The sequence below is a fragment of the Pyrus communis genome, chromosome 10, assembly GCF_963583255.1.
Source record: "Pyrus communis chromosome 10, drPyrComm1.1, whole genome shotgun sequence".
Lineage (NCBI taxonomy): Eukaryota > Viridiplantae > Streptophyta > Magnoliopsida > Rosales > Rosaceae > Pyrus > Pyrus communis.
The window spans coordinates 20,295,147-20,308,348 of NC_084812.1; the positions used below are offsets into that span (position 1 = coordinate 20,295,147).

At 38.1% G+C, this 13,202-nt stretch overlaps 2 protein-coding genes across 2 annotated transcripts; one reads left to right on the top strand and one right to left on the bottom strand.

Moving 5' to 3' along the window:
- The first annotated feature begins 7,548 nt into the window (after window positions 1–7,548).
- LOC137748284 (large ribosomal subunit protein uL3c-like) lies at window positions 7,549–8,708 on the top strand. The gene has a single exon (XM_068488412.1). The coding sequence runs from the start codon at window positions 7,646–7,648 to the stop codon at window positions 8,474–8,476; it is 831 nt and encodes a 276-aa protein (XP_068344513.1). The 5' UTR covers window positions 7,549–7,645; the 3' UTR covers window positions 8,477–8,708.
- A 981-nt stretch (window positions 8,709–9,689) lies between these two features.
- LOC137748436 (flavonoid 3',5'-methyltransferase-like) lies at window positions 9,690–12,894 on the bottom strand. Its single transcript, XM_068488585.1, has 5 exons — window positions 12,715–12,894; window positions 12,232–12,317; window positions 10,566–10,710; window positions 10,285–10,416; window positions 9,690–10,173 (listed from the first exon to the last, which is right to left on the bottom strand). Exons 1-5 carry the CDS (start codon window positions 12,766–12,768, stop codon window positions 9,883–9,885), a joined length of 708 nt encoding a protein of 235 aa, XP_068344686.1. The 5' UTR covers window positions 12,769–12,894; the 3' UTR covers window positions 9,690–9,882.
- Window positions 12,895–13,202: the final 308 nt, after the last annotated feature.

A 13,202-nucleotide genomic window follows, 5' to 3' on the forward strand; every position in this document is an offset into this window, starting at 1 on the left:
AGCTTAGCTACAGTCAAATTTTGGTCACCAAATCTGTGGTTGGGTTGGGGTTTGGGCTGGCCCCTTTTTTTCATCGGCTTCATTGGTTTTCGGTAGAAGCCCAGCCTTCAGTAAATTTAACGACAATTCTGCCCACCAAATCTTAAAATCCAACTGTGGGGATGATGGGTTAGGAAGGGCAATTTTGTCCTCTACTTTTTTAGTGAATTGGGGTAGGTTTGGCTTGGTTGTCATTCGATGAGGTTTCAGGGATGCAGGCTATGCCGCCTTTGAGATAGAGAAAGATATGGGAGGATTTGTTGCGACGGATTTCAGGGATTGCATAAAGAGGGAAATGGGACAAAGGGTGTCCCTTGCAGAGAGAGGGATTTCAGGGATTTGCAAATCCTTCCCCTTCACACAGATGCGCCGTTTCTTTCTCATTTCTCTCCAATTCAAACTTCTCTTCCTCTTTCTTCATTTCTCTCAACCTTTAGCCCCAACGCTACTCACCCCCATTCTTCTTCTTCATCTCTCTTCAATTCCTCTCAACTCTAGTCGCCCCTCATCCAATTTCTCTCAACCATGGCCTCCATTTTAGGCGTCGAGTTCACTAAATCTGGAGAGCTTTCTCTTTCGCCTGCAAACGAATGTGGTCTTGTACGAGAGCCCGTGGTGGACCACCGCCAAAAAACCCTACAAATCCACTATGAGTCAACTCATAGCAGTTGAGAACGACTTGCGTGACGTCGACCGCCACCGCCACCAGCTCATCAGCTCCACGCATTCTCAGGTATTCAAGTTCTTTTTAATTTTCTGGGTTTTTCTTTTTAGTGATTTTTTTCCCTTTTTTTATTATTATTTTTTAATGAGAATGCAGGTTTTGGATTTAGCATTTGATTTTCTCTAATGTGATTTTGAATTTATTATGTGGAAATTGGGTTTCATCTAAAAAATCTGAATGGTTTTTTTTTTTTTTTTTTTTTTTTCCTGATGAGAATGCAGGTTTTGGATTTAGTATGATATGATGCTTATGAATTGTAGTAAGATAATAAGATGTGACTACTCATTTTTGCGTGAAGATAGTGATTTGTGATGCAATCCGTTGACTACTTGTACTACTACCTTCACCAATCCCTTACAAAAAGAATGCTCAAACCTCACACTCACATGGAACTCTTCCTGGTAAGTTTAGTAAGCTTGTGAAAAGGTTATGCTCCTAACATTTCGGTCAGAATCGATATGAATTGGGCGCACACTTCCACTGAATCGATCGATCGTGAATTCTTCATTGATTGAGTGAGAAACCATGTCGAGAAGGCTATAAGAATACTTAAGAATTTGAGAGTCAAAACAAGTCTAAGGATAATTCGTATTTCACAACTCCTATGAGGAATTTCAATTTCCAATGGTCGCAACCCCTTTTTGGCAATCGATGAGAATAGTGTCTGTTACCGAAGAGTCTCCCAAGGAAGTATTAAATCTAAACGAAGTCAACACTCGCTGAATTTGGGGTGAAACTAACAATTGATGGTTAGAGAACTTGACTTCGTCGTTGGAGTAAGCAAGAGGGTTATCGGTAGAACAATTGCCAAAAATTGTTCTAAAGATCCACACGAATTTCCTCAGCAGGAACGAGTCCGAGAACATTGATTCGATCCCACCAATTACCACTTACTAAACTTCATAACAACCATCATTTACTTGCTTTCTCCAGCACGCATTTCGAAAGTTTCAAGTAGTTTCTAAAGAGATATGACTCTGCTTGCCATTCCTGGGGAACGCATGTCATAGAGTACAACACCGCTTCATATCTCCAGTTGGTCTTAACCACCTTGTACCACTAAGATTTTTCCGTTTCCCAACATTCTGATGTAGATCCGACTCTGCCCACAATTCCTAGGGAATGCATGTTGTAGAGCATCAGTTTGATGTTGAAAGTCATCCCACAATCCATTACGTCACCTGTGAGGCACAATCCAGACATGAGATTTCTCCTTCTTCAATAGGATGTGACTATTCATAACGTGGTGAAAGTTGCACAACCTTGCCGAATGACAACCATTCTGGAAGTCGTGACATCCAAATGATGTCAAGACCGACACACTACTAGAGTAAGAGAAGATCCTAAGTATGCTCCGAACAAACCACGCTCTGATACCAAACTGACACGCCTGACCCTGATATTCCCCGAACACCATGGTAGGCACGTGTTGGCCGACACACGAAGGTGACGAAGCCATATTAGGATGCATGAGAACAACGAATATAAATAAGACTTATAAATTTAAATTACAATGAACATATAAATGAGGAACGTGTTCAAAGCATACAATTAATTCTATACACTAGAAAAGAAATGATATACAATTGAATGAACAAAGGAGTGGGTCCTATACTAAGATGACTCGAAGATGCTGATACAGAAATGCCTTGACGCTGGGATTGTATGCCTTGATTATAAAACCTAAGGGGGCACAAAACAAGCATAAGTGGACCGAGTTGATATATATATATATATATAATAATAATAATAATAATAATAATACTGAAACAATTATCAACATACTAAGCCCCAAAGTTTAATGAAAACTTATAGCATAATATGTAATAGGTTTTCGAAACCCTAGCATGCCATAAAACCTTTCATGAAACATATCTCATATATAGTGTGCTAACTAGCGGTATTAGTATCGCCTGAAGGCCTATAAAACTCTTCAAAACACTTCATTTGCCAAACAGGCACCAATCTACGCCCGGCCAAAGCCAATATAAATATCCTTTGCCAGATAAGCACCAACCTACGCCTGACCGAAACCAATATATGTATCATCTTTAGTAGGCAGAACAGTGACCACTAGATACGCACAAAAACATTGAATATAGTCTTTCCAAATATAGGTACATATATCTCAAAACATCTTCATAGCATATAGTCATCCATCATATATACTACAAAGAAGAGTGCAAAAGCATGTTAATAAATAATATATAGTTATCCATCATATATACTGCAAAAAACATCAGTTCGATAAAATATGGTATTCCAAAATATTCTCAGTAAGCATAATATCTCATAAAACATAACCATTAAATCATGATTTTCAGGTATGCATTTATACTATTAAAACATGCATTTTAGAAGGGGTCCACTCACAGATACTTCGTTGTCGTAGAGCCGTACGAACTAGGCGGAACGGAAACGCCACTAATAATTGCACCTAAGCATATAAAGGGTCCAATTAACAAAACTATACTCAAACGATTGAATTTCGAAAAATGGAAGTCATAAACGGATCCAGGACATCGAATTACCCTAAGAAGGGTCCCGGGTAAATTTCGTAAAAGTCAACAAAAAGTCAACAAAAAGTCAACAAGAGAATATTCCACCAGGTTGGGCTAAAGGTTAGGTTTAAGTGGGTTGGGCTTAGGATAATGGGTTAATAGGTTAAGGGTTTCTAATTTAAAATGGGTTATATTGGGTTTGGCTTGAAAGCCCAGCCCAAGTGCTTGGGCTAAGTCCTGATTTGGGTTGGCTTAAAAGGGTTTTGGGTTTGCCAATTGGGCATGTTCTATGGCCCAATGCTCGAGTTAGGGTTTTACAAATATGGGTTTGGGTTTAGATAGGGCCAAAAGCCTTAGGTTTAGTTCTGGGCTGGCCCAAGGATCTTTGGGCTTAACATGTTATGGAGTTGAGTTGCCCAAAAGGGCTAGGTTCCATGGCCGTGGGTCGGCCGGTCTCGCCCAAGAAGAAAGCCGGAGCCTCCAAGCTCCGGTCAACCCACAACTCAACTAAACTCATCAACCCATATACCAAAATGAAGCTACGGAGAAGGGGAAGAATAATATACCGCCAAAGAAGAAAGCCGGAGCCTCCAAGCTCCGGTCAACCCACAACTCAACTAAACTCATAAACCCATATACCAAAATGAAGCTACGGAGGAGGGGAAGAATAATATACCACCAAAGAAGAAAGCCGGAGCCTCCAAGCTCCGATCAACCCACAACTCAACTAAACTCATCAACCCATATACCAAAATGAAGCTACGGAGGAAGGGAAGAATAATATACCTATCACGATACCAGTCGTGGCCGCAAAATGGCCTGCAGCACACGATTCAGTGGCTGAAAAATGGGGAAAGTTTCCCCCGAGCTATTCTACATTTAACCAGTGTACACAACATCAAACCTACCCTAAACTAACCTTAAAACACACCCCACAAGGTTTTAGAGTCTTACCCTTGGCTGTAGACGGCGAAACACGTCAGGGAAGGTTGCATAGCGATGGGAAAAGAGAAGCTTGGGGGAAGGGGCTCCTTCATTGATCCTGGATTTCGTGGGGCTTGCAGATGATGTAGGGAGGGGTGAGGTGATGGTGGTGCAAAGAAGGGGGCTCGAGGAGCTTAGGGAAGACGGAACGAAACGTGGGGAGGGGAGAGTGAGGTCCGAGAGAGAGTTTCGAGGAGAGAGAGAGAGAGAGAGAGAAAAAAGAGAGAGAGAGAGAAGATAGAAGAAGATGGAAAGAGAAAGGACTACCATGTGGCAGCCATAGGGGAAGGGATACCGAGGAACCAAAAAGAGAAAGGGGTCTCACCAGGCTCACCATTTAAGGTCCCAAAAGCAATTCCAAAATAAAAAATATCCCTTTTTTCGTGAAATTACAAAAATGCCCTCTCGATTCAAAATCCGTTTAATTAATTGGGATGGGTTGTTACATTGTTCAACCCAAAATCTGGGATTGTTGTTTTTATGGTTTTAAAAGATGAAGATTGGAGGAATTTAAATGCTTTAGTTGAAGAAGGAAATTGTACATATTCATGTATGACCTATATTGCTTCCTCTCTCTTTCACCTATCTGATCCATTGGGAGTTTGATCTCCACCATCACTAATATCTATATTTGCTGCCATTGTACACACAGACATATACTCACATATATAGTTTCTTATTCTTCTTAATTAATAGTTATTTGAAGTAATAATATTGGTGTGTGTGTGGGTGTGTGTGTGTGTGTGTGTGTGTGTGTGTGGTACTTACAACCTAGAGTGAGAGTGAGCAACTGTTGTGAAATGGCCCAACCCAAAATTCATTCGCAAATCTAGTTTATAGAAAATCCTGGCAGACTGTCCCTATTGCCTTCCCCTGCCTTTCTTCTCTAAAGAAGAAAAGAGTGTTAGACTAAAAGCTAAGCATTTCAATGCTTTTCTGATTGTATCCTAATATAACCAGTACTACTACTTCCCTTCAGCCTTTTCAGTTGTCATTGAATGGCATAGTGTTTTGCGATTTATCTCCGAATCTTGCCAATATCTTAGTTGCTTGGATTTCTCAGAAACCCCTTATGTGATGAACCATATGAAAAGAATCGGTTTAAATCAAATAACTGTGAAATAAAGTTATCGAATATTGACTCTTATCAATCGGTATTTTCTATAGGTGGCATGATGGGACAATCCCATCAGAGTTGCAGCGTGTTTGAAGTGGGCTCCTCCCAAAGCCATGTTCGTTGTATGATATTCAAGGTTTATTTTCTGATGCAATTGCTATAGCCTATACACATTAACCACAAAATTTATTTAAAAATCTTTATTATTGGTTTTTGCATTATTTGTTGGGAAATATCCATTCCCTTCTATGCTTATAATTTTTTATGTAAGGAAAATAAGCAAGTTGGGAAATATTTGTGTTCCTTAAAAAATTATGATTACTAATTTATTTCCCTTATTTCAATGTGAATGCAACTACATAAAATCTTCTTAACTAATGGACATGACCTAGCGTTTGGATGCGCTAAAGTTTTGGTTGGTAAGGTCCTCCTACGACTCATATGTATCAGTTGTAAAGTGATTTTAGTGTTTGAATTTCATCTTTCAAGCATTATCTGAATTGCTTGAGTGCTTGAGTGCTTCAATGTTTGAATTAGAAATTTCAAATTGTATGTGAATTGCAGCCGATTAGGGAAAAATTTATTAAAATGTAATGGATGCCTTTTGGGTAATAATGCATATCAAGACCTTTGAATCTGTTGATTCAGATGTTTGAACACAATTGAAACTCACTATGTTGTTTTTGCAGTTTGATTATGAATTGTTAATTAGAGTTGGCTAATTTTGTTACTAAGAGTTTAGGGCCAATTAACAAATCTATTGAGTGATTTGTAAGAGTCTAGAAGCAAACCTTTTGGAGAAGTTGAACTTATTCGGATAAACTGATAAAATTTGACTATCTTGGCCAACATGTTTTTTTGACTATTGACAACTTCTCAACCATATTTACTGATTGCAAGAACTGATTGCATTTGAAACCCGCAACATCGTGCATACAATTTTTGCTACTTCTAAATTAAAATTATGGACGGTTTGGATGATTAACAAAAGTTGTAGAGTGAGCTACACAAGTGCCAACTTACACAAATGATTCATGGCCGCCGAGACATTCAAATCAAGTATATAATATGTGATGAACCCATCTTATGTTAAGTTGCTCTCCATATTAACAAAAGATTGGTGCTATACCGATCTACTGTCTTATCTCCCCACCTACCTTATATTTTCACTCATCATAAAAAGGTGAAAAATTTTGATAAACTCTTTCCCCACATACCGTTATCCTCAAATAGTTCTTCTTCAAAATTTCCTTAATATAAAAAAATTATTATTATTTAAGAAAAAGAACAATTATCATTAAACAAATTACTCAGCAACTCCAAATATAACCAGGAGAACAGAGATATTTTTACCTCTTTTTTAGTAAACTTTGTAGAAGTAGAATATGATTGAAGTGTACAAGTAATCCTTTAAAGGGATGCGGATAAATAGGTCAATCAAACCATAAACGAAGAATAATAAGTTAATTATCTTGCCTTAAAAAAATAGCGGAATTCATTCGGCCATTCCAAGAGCACTTTCTCATATCCTCATGAGTCGGATAATATTATATTATTTCCGATGATTGTATTAGTTTTATTTATGTTAATCGCTAGAGTCATAGGAATCCATTTCTTCAACCAGGAAGGAATAGATTTGGATATATTATCCAAGTACATTGCCCCCTTGAGTGAACCATAGAACGGCTTTGTATAGAAACCCTCAACCCGTGTTCGTTCTCTACTAGGCTCACCATTATTTCATTCTATTTTTGAATTCAAGCTCATAAGAATATATGTATGGAGCTATGTCAACTTATGTACGTCTTGTTCACCAAAAAATTTCTAGAACCGTCACTACGAACACCCCCAAATTCTCAGCCAACCGCACCACTACCCCACAACACCCAGCGTCTGTCTTCAGTCGCCAACCATCGCAGCGTCACCATGTCTCGAAAACAGCTCTGTATCCAATCTCTATCGTTTCCCAATTTGAATTCAGACTGCACATGAGAGAGTGATTAAATTTGATAAGTAAATAAAGTTCAGTTTGCCACTTAATACTATAATCTAGTAGTATTTCTCTTCACTTGTGAGAGATTTTCTTGAATAAACGATATTATCTACACTAAGAGGAGGAGTTATTAACTTTTTAGCACATATATATCACTATTTGTATCCGTAATGTACCGGTCTCTCGCAAATTGAAATCCTTTCCAAAACCCAATTGGAAAGGATAAGAAACAAGGCCACCCGCCTTCCGGTCCTCTTTCTCACTCAACCCAAAAAGACCAGATAGCCATGTCAATCCTTTCCATTTCATCACCTTCTTCTTCCTCCGCTCTCTTCCCCAATGTCTCCTTCTCCTCCAAATCCTCCTCATTACTCACCCCGCCGCTCCAAATCGCCACCCCATCGCTCGCCGTCGCAAAAAACCATAAAAACCAACTGACGGGAATAACCATGAGTATGGAGGCCGGCATTGGAGTTATGGCCACGAAGCTCGGCATGATGAGCTTCTTCGAGCCCACCGGCAAAGTCGTCCCGGTCACCGTCGTGGGTTTCAAAGAGGGCAACATCGTCACCCAGGTCAAAACCCAGGCCACCGACGGCTACGACGCCGTCCAAATCGGGTACCGGCGGGTCCGTGACCGGAAGCTAACGAAGCCCGAAATGGGTCACCTCCAGAAGGCCGGCTCGATCCCCCTCCGCCACCTCCAGGAGTTCCGGCTTCAAGACGTCCAAGGGTTCGAGCCGAACCAGAAGCTCTTGTTCGATGAGCTTTTCAACGAGGGCGACATTGTCGACGTCTCTGGAACCACAATCGGAAAGGGGTTTCAGGGAGGAATCAAGCGGCACAATTTCAAGCGGGGGCAGATGACCCACGGGTCCAAGAGCCACAGAGCTCTCGGGTCTATCGGTGCCGGAACCACACCGGGGCGGGTTTACAAGGGGAAGAAGATGCCCGGAAGAATGGGAGGAACCAAGACCAAGATTAGGAAGCTGAAGATTGTGAAGATCGATAAGGAGCTCAATGTTGTGATGATCAAAGGCGCTCTGCCTGGTAAGCCCGGAAACCTTCTCCGCATTGCTCCTGCTAAAATTGTGGGGAAGAACATTCCCAAGAGTTAGTTTGATTACCTTTTTTGTTTAAGTGGTTTCGGTTTTGTGAATTTTTGTATCCACATTGACTCGTATGAATGTTAGCTAGTGTTTTGTGAATTTATGGAAGTAGTTCACTTGATAGGAGCAAGAATAACTGGTTTTGGTTGACTTGAATGTTAGATGGTGGAAATATGATGCTAGTCTTTTGTGAAACTATGTTTGAGTTCATGAACGCTGTTCGCGGAATTTGTGATAGAAAGTAACAATTTTTGGCTTTTAGATGAATTGAGTACTCTTCGATAAACTAGGAAATCGACTGAAGAGGTGTTGTCTGTTTTTGTTTTGTTTTGTATCATTTGCGTCAAAGATATGGCTACAATGCTACAATCATATAATTTGACATGTTTGTTTAGAGCTTATTGCAATAACTTCTTTGCTGTCCATATTGAACTGTTAATTCTTCCCATGTTCGTTTCTGGTCGTTGTCCTCCGTAACTTGTTAGTTCTGGTTTGTACTCAATTAGAGCCAATGGAAGTTTGTTTCTGCTTTCTTGTGAAAAAAAGGCATTCATTTATTATTGGTTGCATTGGTGATATGTTCACCCAATTTGGAATGACTTAATCTAAATCATTCGGGGTTGAGGAAGGCTACTCTGTTGGGTGAGTTGGGTGAAATGAGTTGGGTGAAGAGAGGTTAATCTGAACTGGTATAACGAATAGCAAGATTTCAAATCTGTGTAGACTTCTTGGAAACTCGTTATTTGGTTCATAGGTAGTTTCTTGGATAAGACAGCCGTGAAATGATAACCTGCGAAGGTCCCGATAAAATCATGGAACTGAGATAGTCCCCTGAGGTAAAGCTATATGGGTTACAGCTACATATTCTGGTGGATGTGGATGGGTTGTGTGTCCTAATCCGTATCCCATTCTTCACTTTTACTCCTTCATCACCTTATTTAGTCCTAGGGCTAGGGGCTTTCGTGGGTACATATTTTGGAATTGTTCCTCCCGAGGGACAAAAAGCGCACCAGTGAGAGCCTTTGTTGTTCACGTTAAGATTAAATGCATTGGAAGTGTGGATGAGAAATATGTGGGGTGGTGAGCGGTTGGATTCACTCCTGCACACAGTCGCTCACGCTTTGTCATTTGAGCAAAACAACCTATAAGGTGTTCTTTGTGATGTATGACGTGAAATGTAAGATTTTAGTCTCAAACTGTATGCAAATGTTAGGCCAGAAAGGAAACAAAACACGAAAAACTGCAACAACATGCCCAACATCACACAAAGCTCATCTCATCTGGTGAGGAGAAGATGTTTGTCAGTACATCTCCATAGTCTAAACAAAACATGTTTAGCATTTTATTTTAGATAAACAAACTACAGCTTGATTGTTTTGGAGGACTTCAACAGAGTACGCACAAGTTGCGTCTTCCTAACGGAGGCGCCTGCAGAGGGTGAGTCCATCCCCAACGGAAAGATGAACCAATTCGATACGAGAATCAGCAGCTAGAAAGCTGTTCAACTCCAAGATATGTTTTCTGTTTGGTCTAGCTTTTTCATCTAGTTTCTCCTCCGGTTCCACCACTGAGCCGAACCATAACGTGTTATCGTACGCGATCATTCCACCAACCTTAACAAGCTTTAACAGTAGCTCATGATATTCCATGTACTTATCCTTGTTAGCATCCACAAATGCAAAATCAAAGCTCCCTTCTTCCTCCCCCTGCACAAATAGCAGCATTCGTATATTGATCTTGTAGGCTTCAAACTGCGAATCTTGCAACGTTACAAGTAAACAACGAATGTAGCCAATTTTCGTTTGACGGAAACTTACACTGGAAATGAGATCATTTAGGACTGAGAAGGCATCCGAGTGGAAGAATTTAATCTTATGATTCACTCCAGCCTTCTGAATGAACGGCAATCCAAACTCGTAAGCTTCTTTATTTGGATCGATTGCTGTAATCTGAAATTTTGTTTTACAAACACCATAACTAATTATAAGTGTTCATCCAGCTACATCAAATTTTTATACCGACGATATTCTATTTTAAATAAATTTAAACTGCGGAAAGAGCGATATTCGAATTTGGAAGATTGAAGTAAAGAGAATACTTTGCCATCAAGGGGCAGTGCAAGAGCAGTTGTGAGAAGAGAATAGCCAGTAAAAACTCCGAGTTCCAATGTCTTCTTTGCATTCATGAGTTTTAGAAGCATTGAGAGGAAAAGTCCTTCATCAACGGGCGCATTCATTATACTCCTGTGCTCCAAAATGTAACTTTTGAGATTAATTAAGGGTCATTTTGGTTTCGGCTTCTAATCAACTTAATTGTTAGACAAAAATCTTATTTGATTAAATATTTTGATCGGGGTCCTTAACATTATTTAAGATATTTAACTCATGCATTTATGCGTTTAATGTCCCACAAATTATGAAATTTAAACAAATTCAAATACTATTTTTAAAATATAATAAATACTTGAAAATAAATAATAGAATAATATTGTTCTTCACAAAATTATAGCAAAGAAAATAATGTACCCACATAATTATTAACATATTTTAAGAAATAACTATTGATATATTTTAAAACATAAAATAAAAACATATAATTAGCATGGGTACATTCAGTAAAATTAAAAATGGGTACAAATAAATTAAAAAAAATATGGGTACAAATACAAATAAAATTTAAAAATACGGGTACAAAAAGAAATTAATATATGGGTACAAATTAAAAGTGAAATGAAAATTGGTACATATAAAAAAAAAAGGTTGCAAATTAAAAATAGGTACAAAATAAAAATAAAAATATATGATAAAAAATTTAGCCATAAATATAAATATACCAAATGAAATTATCAAATGTAACATTTCTAACACTAAATGAATGTATTTAGAAATAACAAATATTTTATTATTGAAATAATTAATGACGTTTATTAATATATAGGGACCTTGATAAAAAATTAAAAAGAAATAAAGCTTTAATCAATGGAACAGCAAAAAAAGGGATGTAAACCTAATTTCTTCTTAATATAATTTGGTAAAGGCCTCATTTGTGTAAAGGGTGGCTTCATTGTACAAAGGGTGCCTCCCTCATTTTTAGATATATTTTATTAGAGTTGTAACTTTATTGTGCTAAGAAATTAAACTTCTCTACTACTATAAATAAAGGCACAATGAGTTGTGAAAACACACTTAGGAATTCACCCAATTCTCTCTACACTTTGACGCAGCCTCTCTCTCAATCTCTCTGTTATTGTTCAGTCAAGTAAGCCTACAACATGTTATCAACACACTCAGTGGAGTATTGCGTTCTAATCATTATTATTGATTTTTTATTTTATTTTATTGTATGCTCAACATGCTATTAATTCAATTTAATTTTTCTGTGTTGAACGTGATACAACATATTGAAAGTGCAATTTCGACTTTTCGAAAAGGATTTTCTACAAAGGAACCCCTAGTAATCAAGTTTCGTAGTTTTTGAACAGTTCAATAGTAGTGTTGGAGTATTGCTTTTTCAACAATTGAATATAAAATTCCTAATATGCCCTCTCTCGTAGTGTAAATAATATTGTTTGTTCAAAAGAAAATTTTGCTTTTTTGACACTTAAAATTCTTAGTTTGGCATCTTTTGTAGATAATATCGTTTGTTCAAAAAAAAAAAAAATAAAAAAAAATAAATAAAATTCCTAGTATGTACTTTAAAAGTTCTTCGCCCAAACATAAGTCTTCAAAATTATTGTAAATATGTAACATATATATTGAACATACCAGAACTGGTATTTCTCGACAGTGGCTTCCCTTAATTGCTTCAACTGCTCGTGCTCTCTTGGGTAGCAGCTTGTTTCAAGGATGTACTGCAATGATACAAGAAAATATAGCTAATATATTTGTCTTGTGAAGAAAAGTAAATCATGTATATCACAAGATGGAAAACTTAAACCTAAAAATATATAAAATGTAAAACATTTATTTATATTCTAGCCTTTAAACTAGTGTTTGTGTGTGTTGGGGGGAAGAGGGTTTTTGGGTGCAACAGTCTTTTCCCCTTCAAGAGAAGGTTGGTATTTCATACACAACTATTAATAAAAAGCTAATCTCGCATAATCCTTCTTTATAGACCCTAGTCTCCGACCTGAAGGGGCACTATTAGGGATGGAATTCCAGCACTGGATCTACAAAGATACACACACATATGTACGTACACATATATGCACGCTATACACATTGAGGAAAGAGAAAAGAAGAATGAACCTTCAGAAGCGCTGGGGTTTTGAGGATGATCATCTCATCTTTCTCCGGTGCCATGCTCAAGAGTGATGATCTAATCTAGATCTGGAAATAAATAGAACTTTTGGTCTTTATACATAGTTTCTTCAGCATCGAGGAGACTCCACCTGGTACCTACCCCTCCAGAAAGTTAGGGACCATCTGTCATTTCACTTGAATTGACACTGCCAATGTCGACATTTGAATAAAAGCTAACATTTTTATCGTGTTTCTCGTATTTGTATCGTTTTCGTGTTATACTCGATAACTTAATAGATCGTGTCGTGTAATACCCGTTAAAGTAAACGGGTAATATGATCCGACCCGAAATCAACTTGTTAATATTATCAGGTAATATGATCCGACATGTGACAGCCCGTCCCGAATTATTCTTACCGTAGGTGTGAAATGACGATCATTTTGGGGTGATTGTTTTGTGGTTTTGTTGGTTGCATCTGGACCACACACCCTCC